This window comes from Phocoena sinus, chromosome 17 (genome assembly GCF_008692025.1).
Source record: "Phocoena sinus isolate mPhoSin1 chromosome 17, mPhoSin1.pri, whole genome shotgun sequence".
NCBI lineage: Eukaryota > Metazoa > Chordata > Mammalia > Artiodactyla > Phocoenidae > Phocoena > Phocoena sinus.
This window is the reverse complement of record NC_045779.1, coordinates 59,831,861-59,853,166: the sequence shown is the minus strand read 5'-3', so window position 1 is coordinate 59,853,166 and position 21,306 is coordinate 59,831,861. Positions and strand designations below refer to the sequence as shown.

At 38.9% G+C, this 21,306-nt stretch overlaps 1 protein-coding gene across 2 annotated transcripts in view; it reads right to left on the bottom strand.

Annotated features, from left to right (window-relative positions):
- The window catches only part of COLEC10 (collectin subfamily member 10), a 162,318-nt gene that overhangs the window by 15,500 nt on the left and 125,512 nt on the right, over nucleotides 1-21,306 (bottom strand). The window contains exon 1 of one of the 2 annotated variants that reach the window (XM_032610431.1): nucleotides 18,539-18,686. The exons of the other annotated variant lie outside the window; for it this stretch is intronic. Within the exon in view, the coding sequence (XP_032466322.1) occupies nucleotides 18,539-18,686 (148 nt within the window). Of the gene's footprint in view, nucleotides 1-18,538; nucleotides 18,687-21,306 lie in introns of those variants that run through there. 2 annotated transcript variants of the gene reach the window in all.

Genomic DNA, 21,306 nt, shown 5'->3' with positions numbered 1-21,306 from the left:
TATCCTCCCCAACCCTACTTACGCCCTTTTTCCACGTATGCTGATTGCATCTTCATTTTTGGAAATGTTCATAGTTGTATCAATTATCGTCTGGACCTCTCATATATATGAGATACACTAGTAAGGTCATAAAGTGGACCACATCCCAGTACTTTTCCTTCCACAATCACGACCTCATTATTCCCCAGAAACATAAAAAAGAACAAAATAATGCTATTTGCAGCAAGATGGATGGACCTAGAAATTGTTATACTGAGTGAAGTAAGTCAGACAAAGACAAATATCTTATGATATCGCTTATATGTGAAATCTAAAAGAAAATGGTACAAATGAACTTATTTACAAAACAGAAATAGAGTCACAGATGTAGAAAACAAACTTATGGTTACCGGGGGAGAAGAGGGGGAGGGATAAATTGGGAGATGGGATTGACAGGTACACACTACTGTATATAAAATAGATAACTAATAAGGACCTACTGTAGAGCACAGGGAACTCTACTCAATACTCTGTAATGGCCTATATGGGAAAAGAATCTTAAAAAGAGAGGATATATATGTATAACTGATTCACTTTGCTGTACACCTGAAAGTAACACAACATTGTAAATCAACTCTACTCCAATACAAATTTGTTTTAAAAAAGAAAAAGAAAACTTTTAAGGCCTTACTGGGACCTGCTATTGTTTGCCTTTCCTCTATTCACCCAGCTTACCAGTCCCTCTGTGCCTCTACCTACCTCCCCATATGTCCTGGATCCCTTCAACTCAGTCACATTCACAAGGCTCACCCTAAGGAAAAAGGAGTGCACTGCACTGGAGAAAAGAGCTCTGGAGAAAGTCATTTCATTTCTCTGAGTCTCAGTTTCATCCGTAAAATGGAGGAAAAATTCCTTACGTCAAGGGATTGTCAGGGACTAAAGGAGACAATGCATGAGAGGTGTTCAGCGCAGTGTCTGGTGCTTGGTAAACTCATCTATTCTTGTTTTAATGAGAACAGAATGGAGGTACAAAAATGATGATGATGATGATTACGATGAAAGGTCATCTCTTTTGAACCTATCTCAATCCTTATTTTAAAATCATTACTTACTTTTTTATTTGACTAGGTATTTTTTTTACTCATTACTATGAAGATTTTCACGCAAAGATAGCTAAGTAAATATACACTCATTAAAGATACTGAGGTATCTTTAACAATTAACAAGTTGCCATTGCTTCATCTCTTTATTTTTACTGATTTTTTTAAAGTAAATTATAACCAATATTTCTCAAAGACTTCAGCAAGTGTCTCTAAAAGGTAAGAACATTCTCCTATGTAAACAAAATATCATTATATCAGTCTTACTTTTTAGTGGGCTGCGGGGATTTGTGTTTTGTGATTTCATTTATCTGGAGCCCATACTGCTGTGCTGCATATAATCTAATGAAAAACAGGCAAGCACTTAGAAAGAGGAGAAGACATTCAGAGGAGTAAACTGAAGTTCTTTGAAGACAAATCATGACAAATAATTTCATTTTCTCTTCTGAAAGGACTACTAAGAAACTGCCATGACCAGAGTGATTGGAAGAAGACAATTTCCACTGGTCTTTCACAGAAGACAGCAGTTCTTGGGAAGCTGGGGTGATATATTGATGAAGCCCACAGGTTCCACTCTTACATATCCTGAGTTCAAGTCTTAATTATATCACTTTCCAGCTTTGTGAACTTAGGGGTAATATTTAACCTTCCAAAGTTTCTGTTTTATCTGTAATTGGAAATGACTAGAGTACCTACATGTTTAGTCTCCCATACTGAGGGCTGTTTCCTTACTCTGAGACACATGGTACTTTGATTCATTTTAATAGCTTTGGGATGGTAATTGCGGGCAGAGGAAAACACCACTAATAAGGTTTCTCACTTCCTTTATTCCCTGTCTAGTCTTAACTTGTACAGCTCCTGTTCATTGCCTGAAAGTGGGATTCTTTAACTGTCTAAATAGTCCTATACCCTAGAACTGGCACCCATCACTTGGTTATTGGGAGCCAATAGGAAAATATTATATTTAGATATATATTTTAAATTTTTTAAAGGAGAAGATTATCTTTAATTTAAAACCAGGTATGGCTTACTGATCCCCCAATGATAGCACTGGGTATACAGTGTCGAGAGACTACAGATCCATAGTGACATTTTATCACAGCATCTTTCTTTCTTTGAGACTCTGAGGGGCAATTTTCTTCATATTTCTTTTAATGAAAACATAAAAATTGAGCAAGCAAGCATGATTTCTAAGTGAAAAATCGCTTGTAAACATTGTGTTTGGCATCTTCATGGCCGTGAGGTAGCTTATCTGTTGAAAGGGGAGACCCTGACCTTGGTCAACCTTGCTTAAGAACAATAAACAACAGTAGGGCTTCCCTGGTGGCGCAGTGGTTGAGAGTCCGCCTGCCGATGCAGGGGACATGGGTTCGTGCCCCGGTCCGGGAAGATCCCACATGCCGCGGAGCGGCTGGGCCCATGAGCCATGGCCGCTGAGCCTGTGCATCCAGAGCCTGTGCTCCGCAATGGGAGAGGCCACAACAATGAGAGGCCCACGTACCGCAAAAATAAATAAACAACAGTATGTTTCTCCATGATTAGTAAAAATATGGTGGTAGCACATAGGTCCTCTAAGAGATTTTTCTGAGATTCTTCCCTAACATTACCTCACCTGGTTATGATGAATGTGCGTGAAATAAGACCATTCTAAACAGTTAACGCTTTTCCTACCTTTTCCACATTTAACGTGTTCGCAAAACACTGTTTATTCCTGTTCACAGTAGGGATATGTTTACCAAAAAACCACGTTCATCTTAGTCCATAGGAAAATTCATGTCTTTAAGGAGGAAAGCTGTCCCAGGGAGAATCTTACATGGAAGGTGACAGCTTTTAACCAAGGTGAAATTTTCAAGGGGCTCAGCCTTCAGAACCATTAAGTCTATTCAAACTGAATGAGTGACAGGACTGTCATTCAAGTTTCCTCCAGAAGCTTGGTGCAATGAACTGGAGTTTTATAGTCTGTTATGGGCTGAATTGTATCTTCTCCCCCAAATCCATATGTTGAAGCCCTACCCCAGCACTTCAGAACGGAACTATATTTGGAGATAAGGCCTTTAAATAGGTGGTTAAGTTAAATTGTGGCTTTTAGGGCAGTTTTAATCCAATCTGACTGGTGTCCTTACGTGAAGAGGAAGTTTGGACACACAAAGGAACATGAGGGATGCGTGCACACACCCCTGAAAAGGCCATGTAAGGACACAGTGAGAAGACAGCCAACTGCAAGCCAAGGAGAGAGGTCTTGGCTAAGAGAGACCAAATCTGCCAACTCTTTGACCTTGGACTTCCAGTCTCCAGAACTGTAAGACAATAAACTTCTGTTGTTTAAGCCCCCCAGTTTGTGATATTTTGTTATGGCAGCCCTAGCAAATGGAATCATAGTCACAGAGATCTAGGTGCAAATCCTAAATCTCCACTTAACAGCTCTTTAACCTTATCCTAAATAATTATCCCCTCTGCTTCAATTTTCTACCCTGGAAAATTAAGATAGTTACAGGTGTCTCATGGAGTTACTGTAATATTAAATAATACTATGGATGGCAAAATTTATAGAAGAGTCCCTTGCACTGAGGGGACTCATTAATCCACAAAATCTGTAACTTTCACCTACCTCCTACCAGGGAGCTTCTACCTGTGCTTCTGGTAACGGCCCCACAACTTGCCATAGGAAACAATACTAGCTTATTCTCAATCCACGTAGTTTGAACCTTCTCCACAGTAACTGGTTCAGCAGTGGACATGTGGCCCAATGAGAGCCAACAAATTTCAATTGGTAGATAAGTCTCCTCAATAACTCAGACAGTTATGAATTTCGAGACAGAGACTTGCTCTTTCTGCAGGGGTTGCAGAGAGGATAGACTATTAATGAAGTATCTGAATCTATTTTAGCACCACAAAATAAGACCCTTCTTTAAAATGAAGTCATTATAGGGGAAAAGAGAACCAAGGTGTTTTTGATTCTGAACACATCACTTGAGCCTGGATATAGCTCTGCCTGAAACCCTCCCTGTTACATGAGTCTATAAATTCCTCTTCTCTCTTTTGTTTGTTTGTATGATTAACCAGTTTAAGTTGGATTTGGTTTTGTTTCTTTCACTTGCAAACACAAGTTTCCTTACTATTATAACTACTAGACACTGATCAGGATCTTCTCATGAGGAGATCAAAACTTCAGGAGAGAATGGGCAAGTAAACATAATTACTGTGATAGATGCTGGAAGAGGGAAGAGTAGCAGTTATGGGAACATAAAGGAGAAAACATCTAACTCTGCCTGCTCACACCTAAAACTCTCCTCTATTCTTTCTCCAGAAGAAGTAAATGAGATCCCTTTCATTGGGCTCCACCAGAATAAACTATATCTCAAGGTAAGTGCAGAAGAAAATAACCTAAAATACAAATTTGTCAATATATTAGGGCAGGTTGATACTAAAACGTTCTCATCAATAAAATTCATGTGGATTTTTATCTTTTGTCCAATTCCATGCACCCTGTAGGTCCAGCTAATGTGTCACCTCCTCTACCCAAAAGTCTTCTCAGCATCTGCCCCCATCTCCCTCTTTAGCAGTCTGGATTAATCTCATTCTCTGAAGGTAATTCCCCTCAGACTTCATAGCCTCCTCCACATTGTGTCACAGATGATGGGACGCATTGGGGATGATATATTATTTTCTTTGTATGCCTAGTACTTGGCACAGGGTTTCAGATGCAATAGGTGCTTTCTCAATAAAGGTTTCAAAGTAAAAGGAATAACATTCTTAAAAACAAGATGGATGAATGTGAGGTTAATGAAAATACGGTCAAATTAATTACTAATTGATTGAAATGTCATTCTTAATAATGGCTGATTAATGAATTGACTTCAGCCTGCTGGGGGGTCTATGGGAAAGGCTTATAATCTAGTAAGGCAGCCCAGGCAAATACAGACAGTCCCTGATTTACGATGGTTTGACGTACCAATTTTTTGACTTTACAGTGATGCAAAAGTGATATGCGTTCAGTAGAAACTGTACTTCAACTTTTGAATTTTGCCCTTTTCCTAGGCTAGCAATATGCAATATGATACTTTCTCTTGAGGCTGGGTGGTGGCAGTGAGCTGCAGTTCCCAGTCAGTCATGCAATCATGAGGGTAAACAATCAATACACTGACAACCATCTGTACCCAGACAACCGTTCTGTTTTTCACTTTCAGTACAGTAGTTAATAAATTACATGCGATATCCAACACTTTATTTTTAAAAAGATAATTTTGCCCAACTGTAGGCTAATGTAGGTGTTCTGAGCATGTCTAAGGCAGGCTAGGCTAAGCTATGGTGTTCCCTAGGTTAGGTGTATTAAATGCACTTTCAACTATGATATTTTCCACTTAGGAAGCGTTTATCAAGATGCAACTGCATTGTAAGTTGAGTAAGATCTGCACACCAATATCTGTCTCTACTGTTCCCTCCACTTCATATTTTTGTTTCCTCTTCTGATTTACCCATCTTCCAGTATCACTGCCATGCTCCAATCCCCCAGGCTCTGCCCCAGGCTCCAATCCCCCAGGCTCCAATGCCCCAGGCTCCAATCCCCCCGGGCTCCAATGCCCCAGGCTCAACACCCAAACTGGCTTTGACCCTTTCCTCCTTCCTAACTCCCACCTTGATTCTTATTTTTTCTCACGTCCATCCTTTCTTTTTCCTTCCATCTCTACTGCCACTGTTTTACCTCTTCCTGTCCTTGTACACTAACCCGTGTTCCTTGCAGGTGAGCCCTAAATGGTCTTCATGGTGTTTTTATTCACTGGTGGTTCCAAGGGCCTAGAATCGTGTCTGTTGTATACATAGTTGTTGAAATCCTGGTTTCTTTGGATCTGAACTTCACTTTTTCAAACCACCTTGCAAACTAATCTGTATAAAATCACATTTTCATTATAAAACTGCCCCATTCAAAACATTTCAGCAGTTCCTCTGTGTTTCTAGGCCAAGTCCAAACTAATTAGTCTAGTGTTTGGACTTTCACAGACTGGTATCAATGGAACTTTCTGGCATTATTTTCTGACATTGACCTGCATAACTTTCTATTCCTGCCCGACTTGTCTATTCATTGTTCATTAAAATGTCTTTCAATGTTTGCTCCCATTGAAAGGCACATGGCTTTCTCTCTGTTTGAATTTCATCTCCTCAGGGGAAAAACTTATAAAATAAAAGACATATATGATCATTAGAGAAATTAAAAGTCTTTATATGACAAAAGATGCCACATAAATATATAAAGTTTATCAACAAAAATATGAGGAAAAAGTCAAACACTGACTTAAAAAAAATGATTAATATTTTTAATGTACAAAAAGTTTTTGCAAACTGCTTTGCTAAAAAAGACAACAAATGAAATTAAAAGGTAATCTAAAAATATAAACTGCAAATGATGGATAAGATGCCCAGACTCACTATTAGTCACAAAAAGATATACGTGTAAATGTCAATGTCATATTTTTCCATCATATTTAGTAATAATTATAAAAGATTAATGGCATCTGAAGTTGCCATAGCTACAGAAAGCACTCAGTCATTGCTTTTGGCAACATAAACTGCTACAACATTTCTGCAAAATAATCTGTCAATCATGATTAAAATAAAAAATCCACATACGCTACTTTACCTTAGCGAACCTATTTTATGGGACTTATCTGTAAGAACAAATGTATACATGAGAATGTTTGCTTGTAGTGGCAAAAAAAAAAAACATAAACAATCTGAAAGTTTATCATCATGAGACTGATGAAAATATGAGGAATACTGTGCAACTACTAAAAATAATGAGGAAGATCTCTGAATAAGGAGTGAGCTCCAGGCTATATTATGTAAGGAATGCCTCTTAGAGAGTCATATGCATATGATCCCATTTAGAAGAAAGAACAAATGAACAGAACAAATATAGAGAAAAGTGTTAATAACAAGCTATTAATGATGGTTACAGGAGAGATTTGGATCTGTAAAGGGCAGCGTCACAGTGAAAAGAGAGATTAGCTTTTTCTTTATATATCCTTATTTTGTACACATTTATACACGCTATGCATTACGACAAGCCTGAATTACTCTTATGATTTAAAAAATAAATCATAAATAATATAAAAGAACTGTGGCCCTTTTCTCCTTTTATAAATCATACCAATGAGTTGTGTCTCAAATTAAATTCTAAATTATATGAATTTACTGGTAGAATTATTTCCTTGGTAATTCACCATCTGGCTCCTTGTTACTACTTTCTAATTGCTGCCTTGAAGTATTATTTAAAAATGCATTGTTACTTAACTTCAGAATGTAAGTTCCTTGTGATAAGGGCAGACATTCTACACTTTGTTCTCAAGAGCTGTTCAAACTTCACAATGTGCTCACTCATTCATTCCTTGGTCAAATATTTACTGAATTTCTACCACCTACCAAGTTCTGTGCTGGATCCTAGGGATACAGCATTAGCTTGGACAAGACATGACCTAAGCTGAAAAGTTTGGTGGGAAGGAGGCACCAAGCAAGGTCTTGTAAATGTCATGAATGTTCTGAAAGGGAAATTACTGCCTGTTTTGTTGGCTTCTAACAAGGTGAGCCTTTGGAAAGATCAATGATGTAGGGGTAAGGAGACTAGGCTTTTACTCATCTCTACTGCTGTCTCCTCAGATGACAAGATTACATATCAAATAAGAAAATAAAATGGAAGTGCTTTTTCAATATTAATATGCTAAACAAATGCAAGGAAATACAAAATGTAAGGAGATATGTATATTGTGACTAATTTATCACAATAATAATAATATCAACGTCAATAATGATAACATCTAATGTTTATTGGGTGCTTAATATGGCCCTAGCTGGGCTGTTAATATGCATGGCATGTTGTCAGCCAATCCATTTACTGTGCCCCATCCATTCCAGGGACCCATAAACTTCATTCGCCCTTCACCGCACTCCTGTGTAACCTAGCAAAGAAAAGTGAGAATTTCAAGAATCCTGCAATCCTTCCTACTTGAATTACAAAGGACCCACTCTTTGTTTTCAGGCTTGTTTTGTTTAAAAAGAATTCCTACTTGGAACCTGCAAGTCTTTTGCAGTCACTGCATGTCCGAGTAACAGGGCGGAAAAAAACAAAAAATAAAACACAACTAACATTATCCTTAATGAAAAATACAACATTAAGTTTTGTGGGGCAGGTTTTCTTCTGCCTGAACATATCATTCATTATTCAAATGCATTCACAGCCAAGTCAGCAGAAACAAATGCAAGGAGGAGGTATCCCATCCATCTAGGACTGAGTGCTGTGTTTCTGCAATGCAATGCAGTGGTTAAGAACAGGGCATCTGGGATCAGGCACTCACTGGCTGTGAGATTTTGCAACTACTTCAATTCTTTCAGCCTCAGTTTCCTCATTAGTAGATCAGAAGAGTGAAATATCTTCCCCAGGGTGCCGTAAATACTTCCCCAGGGTGGAAGTAAAACAAATTTACTTCCCCAGGAGTAAATGTGATGATACATGTGAAGGGCCAAACGGTGCCTGGAATGCAGTAAGCACTCAGCAAATATTACATTATGCCAGTATCACCCAATCGGCCCCCAGAGTTTCTAGCCACTAGAAATTAGAGGGATACATATTTTGTAATAACCTATAAGGGAAAAGAATCTGAAAAAAATATGTATATCTTGGATATATATACACACATATATATGCATATATATGTATACCTGAAACTAACACAACATTGTAAATGAACTATATACTTCAATTAAAAAAACAATAAAATAAAGAGAATGAGAAACCCCCCTCAAAAAAAAAAAAAAAAAGAAATTAGAGGGATTAAAAAAAAGAGGCCAAGGGGAAGCGATGCATCTTTTAACTCACACCTTGGCTGTGCGGCTCTCCCACGCCCTGGCTGATATATATTTCTGCTTCCAGAGATTTGTGCTTCTGGCATTGAAATGTTCACAATACTCTATAGATGTGACATACAATATTCTGTCTAAATTTTCTTTCAGTACAAAGTGGGGCAGAAACAAATTTAAAGAAAAAGAGTAGTGTTGTTATTAAGTGTAAGTCGTAACTGCTATTATATAAACGAATATCCTGGTCCATGTATATCCCAACTATCTGTGAGAAAGGCAGTCCTCCCTGCTATCACTAAATAAGACAAAATATAAAAACTAAGAGTCGAGGCTACAGGTCATGTGATTAGCTTTTATTAAGGAAAAATGCCTAAAAAGTATTTATGATGTGTCTATTTTCAACTGCCTATTGGACTTTTCCATCTGGATGTTCATAGGTGGCTCAAACACAGTTTGGAACTCATTATAATCTGCCATTTTGCTTCTGAAATCTCTCTAATACACCCTCTCCCGACAGCCTTAATGCATCCCTTGTTTTTAATTCATGTTCCACCAGGAGCTTCTCACACCCTTCAGTCTATCATCACCCCTTCCAAGAGATTTATCTGCCTGAATAACAAATTTAATTACATCATTCTCCTACTCAAAAACTTCCATTGGCTACTCTGTTTTAAACGATCATGTGGCTGCTCAGACCTGATAAATACAACTTCTACAGAATAGCTATGAAACCTGGAAAAACAAAAAAGAAAGAAAGAAAGAAAGAAAGACAGAGAAAGAAGAAAAAAGAAAACCCAAGGTACAATGAAGATTAGGTTAACAAAGCATAATGAAGCATATGAATATTTACATAGAAGCCACTGGAGCTGGGATAGGGAAAATAATTCTGTCTTCTACCTTATTAAAAGATCCATCCTATTTAGCTAAAAGGAGGTAGAACGAAACTTAGTTCCTCTTCCACTGGACACCCCTGCTCCAAGACGAGGTCTCTACTGACAAGAAAGTTGAGTCAGTAACTTTGCTACATGAGTGATGTTTTTTGACACGGCAGAGTACTGCGCCCTAACCTCATTCCAAAAGGTAAGACAGAGAGGGATACAGGAGGACAGGCAGTGGAATGATGCATTTTGGTAGTTTCAGTTCCCAGTAATAAAACTTTTTAGGAAGGCACAGGAACACCTTGGGAGCTGTGAATGCTGGACGTTTTAGTTTTGCATACGCTCATTTGCTCAGGGTTAAAATGTTAGTCAATCAGAAAGAGGGAGCAGGAAAAAGTTCCATGTTAGTATTGCTGGGCAACATTAAAATAATACCAACGTGGTATTGCTTTCCTTGATCATCAGGAGATGATAGATATAGATATAGATACAGATATTGTTGATTAAAAAATATGTACAACCTAAAAGTTGAGAGTTAGGTTTTATTTGGCAGACAAACTGAGGACTTCAAGCCCTGGAGGCAGCATCTCAGGTAACCCTGAGAAAACTGTTCCCGGGAGGGGAAGGGGGAGCTATGATATAGAGGAGTTTTGCAACAAAGGGCAGGTAGTCGGAACAAAAGATTACTATTTATGAAAGAAAACTAGATATCTCAAGTTTAGGAATTTAGTGCTTTTCTATGTATGGGAAGATGCAAGAGTCTGGGATCACAGAGATCATTCCTTTGATATGCACCTCAGCTCTCTGGGGCCAGTGCGTTTTCACACTTGAGTTTCCTCAGGGCTCACCGATGGGAGTGGCTGCAGTCTGATGGTTGCTGAATGGCAGGTATTCTTTCCTTCCTGTGTTCCCTCAGGGCTCACCAGCTGGCCTTTGGAGGTGGCTGCAATCTGTAATCGCTGATAACTGTGACATCCTTTGTTTACTGATATGACAGGCAATATTTTATTTCTCAGTATAGATATAGATACCTACGCATACGTTAATCAAAAATTGCCCATTTTAATAAAAATATAATGTCCCCTTAGGAGTACTCTAATCTAGGAAGGCAGGTCATAGCTCTTGCCTTTGTACGCTCTGGGTGAGCTTTATTTCAGTGTATTTGGTCTGTGCCTATGGGCTAGTACTGGCTTTTCCCCAAGATCATTGGTGGCATTGCCCAGCCTTGCTCTGCAAGTGCTAGGGCAACACTGATAAAACAGTTCCGGAGACGCTCCCTTGTGGTATATCGAAGTCTCCCAGTCTCTTTGGGGACTTTCATTTTGGTCTGGAGCACATTGTCACACTTGCTGCCAACGTCCCATTGGACATATGGGTCTCTTCCTTTTGGTTGTCCTGTCATTTGGTCACTCAGCATGTGGTCTGATGAGAGAGAGATGACATTGTCACAGCTACTGGCTCTGAATATCAAAATCTTTTTCTAAATATTTGTTCATCTCAGGCCAGGCAGAACAACACCATGTAAAGTATTTTTGACTGCAACCAGTATTGTAATGTCTTACACATACACACATCCCTGGGTGATATGTTACATAAATGACCTTCAGAGGGGTCACAAACAAGAGTACTGTGCTTTAGTTTCCTTCTCTTTAAATAGGGATAATGATTCCTATAATACGTCAGCGGAGCTAAAGCGAAATAATGGATAAACCCTTTGTAAATTTTAAAGACTCGTATTTATATGATTGATTTCACAGATACAGGTATGGTCAAGAGACCTGAAAGGATGCTTCCAGAGTTTTCAAAGCAAGAACAATCACGATAAACAATTTGAAAACAATTAAACTATTCAGATGCTACTTGACTTGAGTCTCTGAGTGTCAGATTGTAACTGCATATACTTATAATTCTTTTATCAAAGAGCAGAGGAAGCTGTGAAATATAACTGAAAGAATTTTGGAAAATTATAGAATATTACAGATCATATAGCAGTGTGAAAACCCGACAGACTGGTTATCAGTTGGAATACCCTGAAAAGATGTGGAGAGGCCAAATAAAACCATTTCTAACAGAATCAGAAAGTTTCCAGAAGTAGTATTTCATAAACACAAATAGAAAGAGACACCTAAGTTGTATCTGGCCTACACATATGGCTAATGACCTAAGACCAACAGAACTGCCTACCTAGGGTACAGACAGTGGCTAAAGGAAAATATTCCTTAAGGGAAAAAGAGAAGAAGGAAACATGGAAAAATAATTCTCATTCTCCCTTGGGTTTTGCTAATCTGTGGTTTTCTAATATTTAAAGAGTCCTTAACAATGTGTCAGAGATGGTGCTAAATGCTTTATGCCTATGAGGTAGTCATACCATTACTAACCCATGTTACAGATAAAAGGACTGAGGCTTGGTTTTTTCTGTCTTAATTCATTTAATCCTACTGGGTGTATTTACACTATTATTATTCTATTTAATTGATAAGAAGCCCCAGGCTCAACTGGAGAACTACAGAAAGAAAGCGCCATTAGTGAAGAGGAAGGGTGGCCTCAAGTCTGTGAGCGTCTGATGAATAAAAGTTGACTTTGCAGTGAGACTAAAATAGGTAGGAAATGGCAGCAAGGAGCAGAAGGTGGTGCATTTCCCTGGTAGATTTCTGTTTGTAGAACCAAGGTTACAACCTATGAGCCTTTGTTTAGGGATGTGGGAGAGAAGACTTACGGTGACTAGTAACAGCAATGGAAGCTAATGAAAGAAAATGATAGCTGAGCTATACGCTAAACGTGTCTTAATTTTCAAATTAAGTTTTTGAGATTGGCCATAAAATTGTCTCCATTTAAAAAATGAGGACACTGAGACTTAAGATCACATCGGTAGGTAAGTGGCAGAGCTCAAATTCAAAACCATATATTCTGTCTCCAAAGCCCATCATCTTTACCAACATGCAAGCACCTATTACTACAGTTCCTAGTAACGACTGATATATAGCCAAATTATTATGTAAGTGAGTTGGGGGGAGAAATGGTATAGGTAAAGGATACAACTTTCTTAAATGAAACAAGCTAATTTTTTTTTTTGGTTATTACATCCTCACTCATCTTTGCCCACACTTTGATTGCCTGGACTTTTATCCCTCCCCTCCTGACCTAACCTTGAAATGTTTTCTTGGCATCTATTCAAAGGGAAAAAGAGGAGAAAAATTGGTTCAGAACATCCATCCACTGGAATATAAAGTTGAAAAAGCCAAGTCTCTTAAAATTTTGGTCTGACCTTATGCATAATATACATATTAAAACTCTTAATGAAAGAATCTGGTGAATTAATACAATTTTAAAAAAAGGTTTTGGGAAAATACCTACTTGCTTAACCTCTCTGATAAAGTCACCAGAAAGAAACCAGCAACTTAATTTGTACCAAGGTGACCCAGCTAAAACAGCTCTGTACCATGTTTATACATTGACCTCCTTTTCTAATGTTAATTTATAAAACCTAAGGAAGGATCATTTCATGCCTAATGAGGATGATAAAACCTGAGGACAATGGTAGAACACGGCGGAATGGAACAATGACTGGCTTGGGAATCTGGAAGAGGAGTTTTAGCTCTGCCACCAATGAACAGCTGTGTGAACTAGAACACGTGATTTTACCTCTCTGGGCTTCAGTTTTCACAAATGTAAATATAACTGGTGTTAAACCAAATAAACTCTGAAGTTACTTTACACATAGTGAGACTTCTGATTGGAGTGTGAAAGTGACCCAGATATTGCTGGGCATACTTGCCATCTCTTTGGAGGCTTGAGAACACTTCTGGGAAATAACTCAAGTGTGTCAATTGCTGGGATCCAGAGCCATGTTCAGCAAAAATACTGGCCAGATTGAAGTCCATTTCCTAGAGGTAAGGGGTTTTCTGGGAAAGAAACTATCCTGTAAGACAGAGGTTTACATCCTGGCAAAGCCACATGTACCTCGTAGTGTCTGGCACTCAGATGTGGGCCACAGGGACCAATAGGAGCTTTAAGCAAAAACTAAAGTAGCTGTTTCATCCTGCCCTGTAAAATCCTGTGATGCAGTCAACACTGCTTAGGGGCCCCTCCGGCTGATGAGACGGTTTAGCATCCTGAATGGAGCATGAAGTCCAACTAGAATTGAATCAGGTTCCAACCCGCCACCTTCCAGCTGTGTGGCCTTAGGCTAGTGACTTAATAGTTCTGAACCTCGGTTTCCTCATCTGTCAGATGAGAATTAAAATGTCTTCTTTCTCAAAGTCTATTGAGATAGTTCAACTTAAAAATGGCTGGATAGCACTCACGCAGTACCGGGTCAATGGCATCTATTCAATGTGTTAGTATTACTGCTGCCACCACCATGATTGAGGCTGTCCTTAGAGTCATGCTGAAGGGGAGAGAGCCTTTCTTGGCCCCATGAGTTCATCACAGGCCAGTTGTGTGGAGTCAAGATGGTTACTTGTAGGAGTTGCAGTGCCCTCAGAAGCAAAGGAAAGCCTTCCTTACTGAGTGAAGTGGCACTGAGTTAGTGGCCAGGCCAGGTTGAGACAGGGGTACCAGGGAAGTGGTGGTACGGCTGTGCTTACAGAAAACTAGTGGCCACTGGTGGGAAAGTTCTTTGACCACTGAAGTGGTACAATGACAGTGTCTCCCAAGACCAGTTGTTTTCTTGGAAGCATTGCAACACATTTTGGGGAACTGCAAGACATCCTTGGAAAGTATTTTCAAGGAACGGTCAGGGGATCTTGGAAAATTTGGGTTTGTTTATTTCATCAAAAGTATTTATTGAGCAATTGCTATGTGTCAGGAACTCTTCTAGACAGCAGGAAAACACACTCAGCAAGATGAACAGGGTCCCTGCTTTCATCAAGCTTGTATTCTAGGACTGACTGTAGATATATAAAAACACAAGGGATTTTTCATTTGGTCGTAAGTCTGTGAAAATAACAACAAAATGTCTTGGGAACTATGACAGAGAGTGAAGGGGGTCTTCAGGCAGGGTCCCACTGTGCAAATGGCATTTGAGCTAAAACAAGAATGAGAAGAAGGAACTCTCCTTGGGAAGATCTGGGGCAAGTTTGGGTCAGACAGAGGGAACATCAAGTGCAAAAATCCTGGGTCGGGAATGGGAGACAAAGCAAGGATGCCTGAAGCAAACTACAAGTGGACAAGTAGTTTGAGGTGGGAGAAGTTGGGAGAATCCAGATGGATCGCAAAGGAGCTTTAAGACCACATACACCCAAATTTCATTGAAAGAAAAACCTCCTAAAACAAAACCCAAAATAAGCAATAGGGTGAAATATCATTAATTTCCAAACAAACGAATGAAGTGATGGAGTTCATTATCAAGGAGGAGGCACGTCATCACTTTCAGCATGTTTTAGGGTCCAGTACAATGTTGGGCTGTGAGCTTGCATAAATTCCATGTTCTGAGGCAGAGTTCTATCCATTTATCAAAAAGGGGTCAGTGGGCTGTATTTTCAAACATGATTCTAATAGACTCTAGTAGATGTCATGGAATGACGGTGGACACAGAGGCAGAAGGCCAGGGGTCAAGTTCAAATTGCATGACTGTGCAACATCTATGTGGAAGACCTTGGGACCTCCACTTGGCCTCATAGAGACTGTTTCCTTATCTTTAAGGTCAAAGTAATTGCTACCACGTTGAAAAATTGTGAAACTTAAACAAGATAATATATTTGAAAGTTCCTTGGAAACTGTGAAGCATCACCCAAATATTTCTTATTGGTTTTACATTTCTTTTTAATAGTTCTTGTTAAAATTTCTTGTCATTGCTGTTTTCAAGTAAAACCACTAGAGGTCAGACTTTCACACAAATTGTTTAAGTAAACCACCAACGTGGGGGAAAAAAGAAGGGAACATTTTCCTACTAAGCAGCATAAAATAGTAAGTTTAAGGCATAGAAAGAAAAATAAAAATGGCTTTCAACGAAGAATTTTTTATAACTAGAGCAATACTCATTCTCAAAATGACTCCTCAACAGACTTAGACAAATAGGAAGGAGAAGGAAAGATAAATAGAATCTGTTAAGTCTCTATTCATAATGTCTACCCAGCTTAAAGTTCACTTTGATTAGCCGATGTTATTCTTAAAAGAGGTCTGTGATGAAGCTCACTTTGCAAATAAAGAAACTGAAGCATAAACAGATGTAATACCATCCTGAAGATCAAGCAGGTTCAATCCAATGTCGTTTTTTCCCACTAAGTCAAGCTTGGGAAGTAGTGCAATAAAAAATGGTGTGTCTGTCTTAGACAATATATTGTATGACAGAGTAGCATTAATGGTTTTCCATTTGCAACTCTATAGATTTTTATTAAATTCCAAGTCTCCCAAATGGATTTAGGGAAAACTCCTTTTATTGTTTGTTTCTCAGAGTATCTGCAAGTTTCTGCGCACAGTGCTGATGACTCCGGTGTTGAGATGATTAGCCGGGGAGAAAAATATAGACCAGCTTGCTCTTAAAAAAATATATTAAACAAAAGCAATAATCCAGTTCGTTAAAATGTTTGCTTAGCCATCAAGCTTTTTTTTTTTTTTGGTCATTTTGTAGAGATAAATATACAGATCCGCCTTATTCACGGGTCGGGAGGACTGTCACCGTGTTCATGACAGGATGAAGTAGAGCAGATGGCAGTTTATATCTTGAGAGAAGACAAAAAAAACATGCCTTGTGTTTTGGTGTATCCACAATGTCTAGCACAGGACATAGAGCAGAGGAAGGGCAGTGAGGAATAGGCTTTTGATGTTATGCATGTGGTACACATACAGGCAATTTGCAAGTTAAAAATGAGTTAACTGACCCCAAGAGTTTGCACTCTAACACCAGCTTTCAATGTAGGTACAAGTTCTAAGACAAGTTCTTCCTTAGCTTGAAACCTTTAGAATCCCACATGATGCCTGGGACTTAGCTGGTATTCAGTACGTTCCAGAATCTTGGAATCTTTTAAATAAAAAAGCCACTGAGAACCCACTTGATGCCAAGTCCCCAGGTTCTAGGGGAAGAAGAAATCATACCAAGTCCATAACTTAGCTCTGAAACCCGGAGCTCTAGAGGGCTTCGACCCAAGTCTTTCTTCCCCAGGAGCACTTGCTTCTTCATTCTGTCACATTTCTGCGTGTAATCATCTCATAATTTCTACACAGGCTCAGGAAGAGAGTTAAAGAGGTTTCCATTGTTTGAAACCTTAGAGTTTCTAATGGGAAGGGAGAAGTTTTGTGTTACGTTAAAAAATGAGGGTTGGAAGGCTCATGGTGGACCCCACGCTGGTATCCAGCAAATATTAATTGCCCTCTGCTCTCCCTCCTAAATTATTTACGTCCCCATTGCTCATGACACTAATATATATCATTTAATGCATCGCTTGTGCCTAAAACAGTGCTTAGAACTTAATAGGTATTCAATATATGCTGGCTGAGTTGGAATGAATAGAATTGTTGAATTGGACGATATTTTGGACATTATTTTAACAATTCTTTGTCCATTCTTCTTCCAGTTTGAAAGTTGCAGTTTCTCTGCAAGGAAAACTGCTTAACAGTTCTATTCTAAAATGGATTCTGCCATTTGAAGGGACAAAGTTTCAATTTTAATTTTTAGCATTTCCCATGAAACCCCAGGAATAACACAAAGTGTCCTCTATTCTATGAAAAGTCCAGTAATGGTTTTAAGTAAGTACTTTATTTCTAATTGAAACTTTGCTTTCCGAACATTTACCCTCGCATTATTCATTTATTCACCCAAGAAATTATTTGGAAGCCCCAAGGCCTCATTGTTCTTCCCTGCATTTATTTTATGGCATCAAAGGTTAAAACTTGGATTGCAATCTTAGGAGGAAATTAATTCACTGATTAAGAAAAATGCACTTTAAGCAATACACATTTAAATAACTGACAAGCACGGGACAATGCTTTTCTTTTTTTTTTTAAAGACCCTTTTTTTCTACTTAAAATTTTAAGCAGATGCAATTCTTCCACCATCTAGCCTGGAGAAACACAGCATGAATTACTAATGAGGGAGCACCAATTTGTGCTGCAGTGACCACTTCCAGAACAAAAGGGTCAGAGCTGAAACCAGGAAAACAACAGCATTTTTTTACCAACCAGTTGCTGGAAGCGCATTTGGACCTTGGCTCTACTTGAAAAACAATGTTTGCAATATTCTATCATCCTTCAGCTGAAGGCACTTGGCCCTAAAACTCCACTTTCAAATAAAGAAATGTTCATTTCTATGCTACCTCCAATCCTTGATGAATATTTTCCTCTTCAGAAGCCCCTTAATTTATGAAATACATGAAAGAATTCATTTTTACTTTACTGAGCTTTGGTCTAGTAGCTTTACCAAAATCAGTCTGAGGAAGCAGTTGGAGTAAAAACAGCCCATGAACAGAGATGCTCTTAAGGAAAGGATTCCGGAAGGTTGATGTCTTGCTTGTGTATCTCCCCTGGAGCAGCACGGAAGATGGAACTTCCCCCTGCCCTGGGTGAATTCCAACACAGCCCTGCCCCAGCCTTCCAGCGCCTCCCCACGTTCTCTTACCTAACACCAAGGGAGATCTTAAAATAAGTAACAAGACATTGATTTTTCTAAAATAGAAGGAAAGTGAGAGAACTCTAAGGAAGGGAGTAGAGAAAGTCATTGGGGGCTAGAGTGGGGTTGAGGGATGAAGTAAGAGAGCTTACTTACTAGATATGAGCGTTTCATTTTTCTTTCCTCACCTTTGGGTCCTGGTGAAACTATGTGTGTGGCACAAACTTCAGTCGTAGGACGGCTATCAATGTCCAGACCCAGACTCTGAATTTGCAAAAGAAAGAGCAACAGAAGGATGAACTGATTCCTTCGAAGATGGGCTCCGAAGCCACCCATTGCTGTGGCTCTTCAAAAAAGGGCCGCCCAGAAGTGCCAAATGAACAGCTTTATTTTAAATAAAACCTTCTTCTTTGGGGAAGAAGGGGAAATATCTGGAACACAGATTCCAAAAAGGGCTGTAAAAACAGGAAGGAAGGTTGTTTATTTTCTCAGTGTTCCAAATGAACCATACATTGTCCAGACTGTTTATTTTCAAGTGACAACTGTTTATTGAAAGTTATCTCTGAACTAAACACTCAAGTGTGCGGGTCAGCAGAAACATCTCAGAGAATAGAGGGGACAGAGATACCTTCAACTCAGTGCATGAATGGATAATTTAATACCCAAATTGCACTGAAATGTTGGGGTACCAGAAAGATGGAGCCAGAGATTTCTTGAATTACCTACATGTTATGCATGGCATTGAGCTTTTTCACAAGGAAATATTCATTACTTGCTGCTGGTAACAGTTGAACACTAACACTCCCAACTGATCTCCATGTGACCTTATTTCTTTCTTCTCTTGCTACAAAGAACTGTCTTGGGACTGAGCCCCAAAGGAAGGAACATCACTTCACTGCAAAGCAATTTCGCAAAAAGTATCAAGAATATTAAAAATGTTTATGGCCTTTGCCCTAGTAATTGGCCTTCTGGTACACTGTCTGAAAAAAATATTCTGAAATGTGGGCAAAGTTTTATTTAAAAGATGTGGCCAAAGGCGAAAGGACATCAGTTGCTTAATGATACGTTAATGGTTGGCAAGTCATCGTTAAGTACAAATGCATGAGAGTACGGCATGACAATTTTATTAAAATGGTGTTTTCAGCAAGTTTTTGATAAAATGGGGAGAAAAAACCTTGTGGTATCACATTTGTTAAAAAGCAGACCAGATATAGATACAGATGATGTAACTACAAATATAGCCATATATACAGAGATAGAAATAGAGATCTCCTCCTCTCTCTTTCTACATTTATCTGTTATCTGTCTATCTATCTACCTATCTATCTATCTATCTATCTATCTATCCATCTAACTGTCAGCTTACCTATCTGTTCCATCAACCCCATGACCTGTATGAGTAGCCTAGACTTAGTAAGATTCTGAAAAACTAGAACCAGGTCATATAGCAGGGAGATTTCTTACCTTCTCCGTTCTTGAAGAGGCATGTTAACTAAGAGTTGGGCCAGAAGGGTTTTTGGACCTAGTTTCTTTGAAATTGGAAAAGAACCTTACATATTCTGATAAGAACTAATAAGGAATTATCCCTAAGAGATGTCATTTCAAATAATGGTCAATCTAAGAAATACAGGTAGATTTGTTTCTTATGGCTACTGTAACAAAGTATCACAAACTAAGTGGCTTAAACAACAAAAATTTGTTGTCTCACTATTCTGGAGGCTAGAAATCTGAGATCAAGGTATTGGCAAGGCCATGCCTCTTCTGAAGACACCAGGAAAGGATTTGTTCCAGGCCCATCTCATAGCCTCTGAGTGCCTTGGCTTGTGAAAGCATAACTCCAATCTTCAAGTAGAGTTCTCCCTGTGTGTGTGTCTCTGTGTCCAAATGTTTCCCTTTTTATAGACATACCATTTACAATGGATTAGGACTCACCTTAATGGTCTCATTTTAACTTGATTACCTGTTTAATAACCCTGTGTCTAAACAGTTACATTATGAGGTACTGGGGGTTAGAACTTCAACATATTTTTGCCTGGGGAGACTCAATTCAACCCATAACAACAGGCTTGTAGTATAACTAAACTGATCTTTTCATAAGCAATACAGGGAAAGGAACTGGCATTGACTGAACAGTCATTATGTGCAAGGATAGGTCTCTTAACTTGTTTATCTTATTTAAACCTTAAAATAGCCCTGTGGAATAGACAGTAATTCCCTCATTTTGCAGGCAAAGTACCTGAGGCTCAGAAAAGTTAAGCAGTTTTGCCAAGGTCACTGTGATGGTTGATTTTACTAGTCAACTTGACTGGATCGTGGGTGCCAGATACTTGGCTATACATTATTTCTGGGCACGTCTGTGAGGATGTTTCCAGATGAGATTAGCATTTGGACTGGTAAACTGAGTAAAGCAGGTGGGCCTCCCCAAAGTGAATGGGCCTCATCCAATCCTTTGTGGGCCTGAGTACAACAAAAAGACAGAGAGAGAAAGAACTTGCTCTCTGCCTGAGCACTTGCACTGGGACTGGCTTTTTCCTGCACTTGGACCGGAACTTACAGCATCATCTATCCTCGTTCTCAGGCCTTTGTACTGGGACTGGGATTTACACCATTGTCTCCCCAGATTCTCAAGGTCTTTGGGATTGGACTGAAGCTATGCCACTAGCTTTCCTGGGCCTTCAGCTTGCAGACTGTGGGACTTCTCATCCTCCATAATTATGTAAGCCAGTTCCTTATAATAAATTTTTCTCTTTCTGAAATAGATATATACAGATAGATAGAGATAGTGATAGAGAAAGAGATATATCCTGTTGGTTCTGTTTCTCTGGAGAACCCTGACTAATAGTCCCCCATTGAAAAGGGGACAAAAGAAATTCAAATACAAATTATGTCTAAAAATTCCTGCTTTTGATCTTGAAGAAGACAAATGTATATGGCTTGGTAAGTCACTGAATGTTGA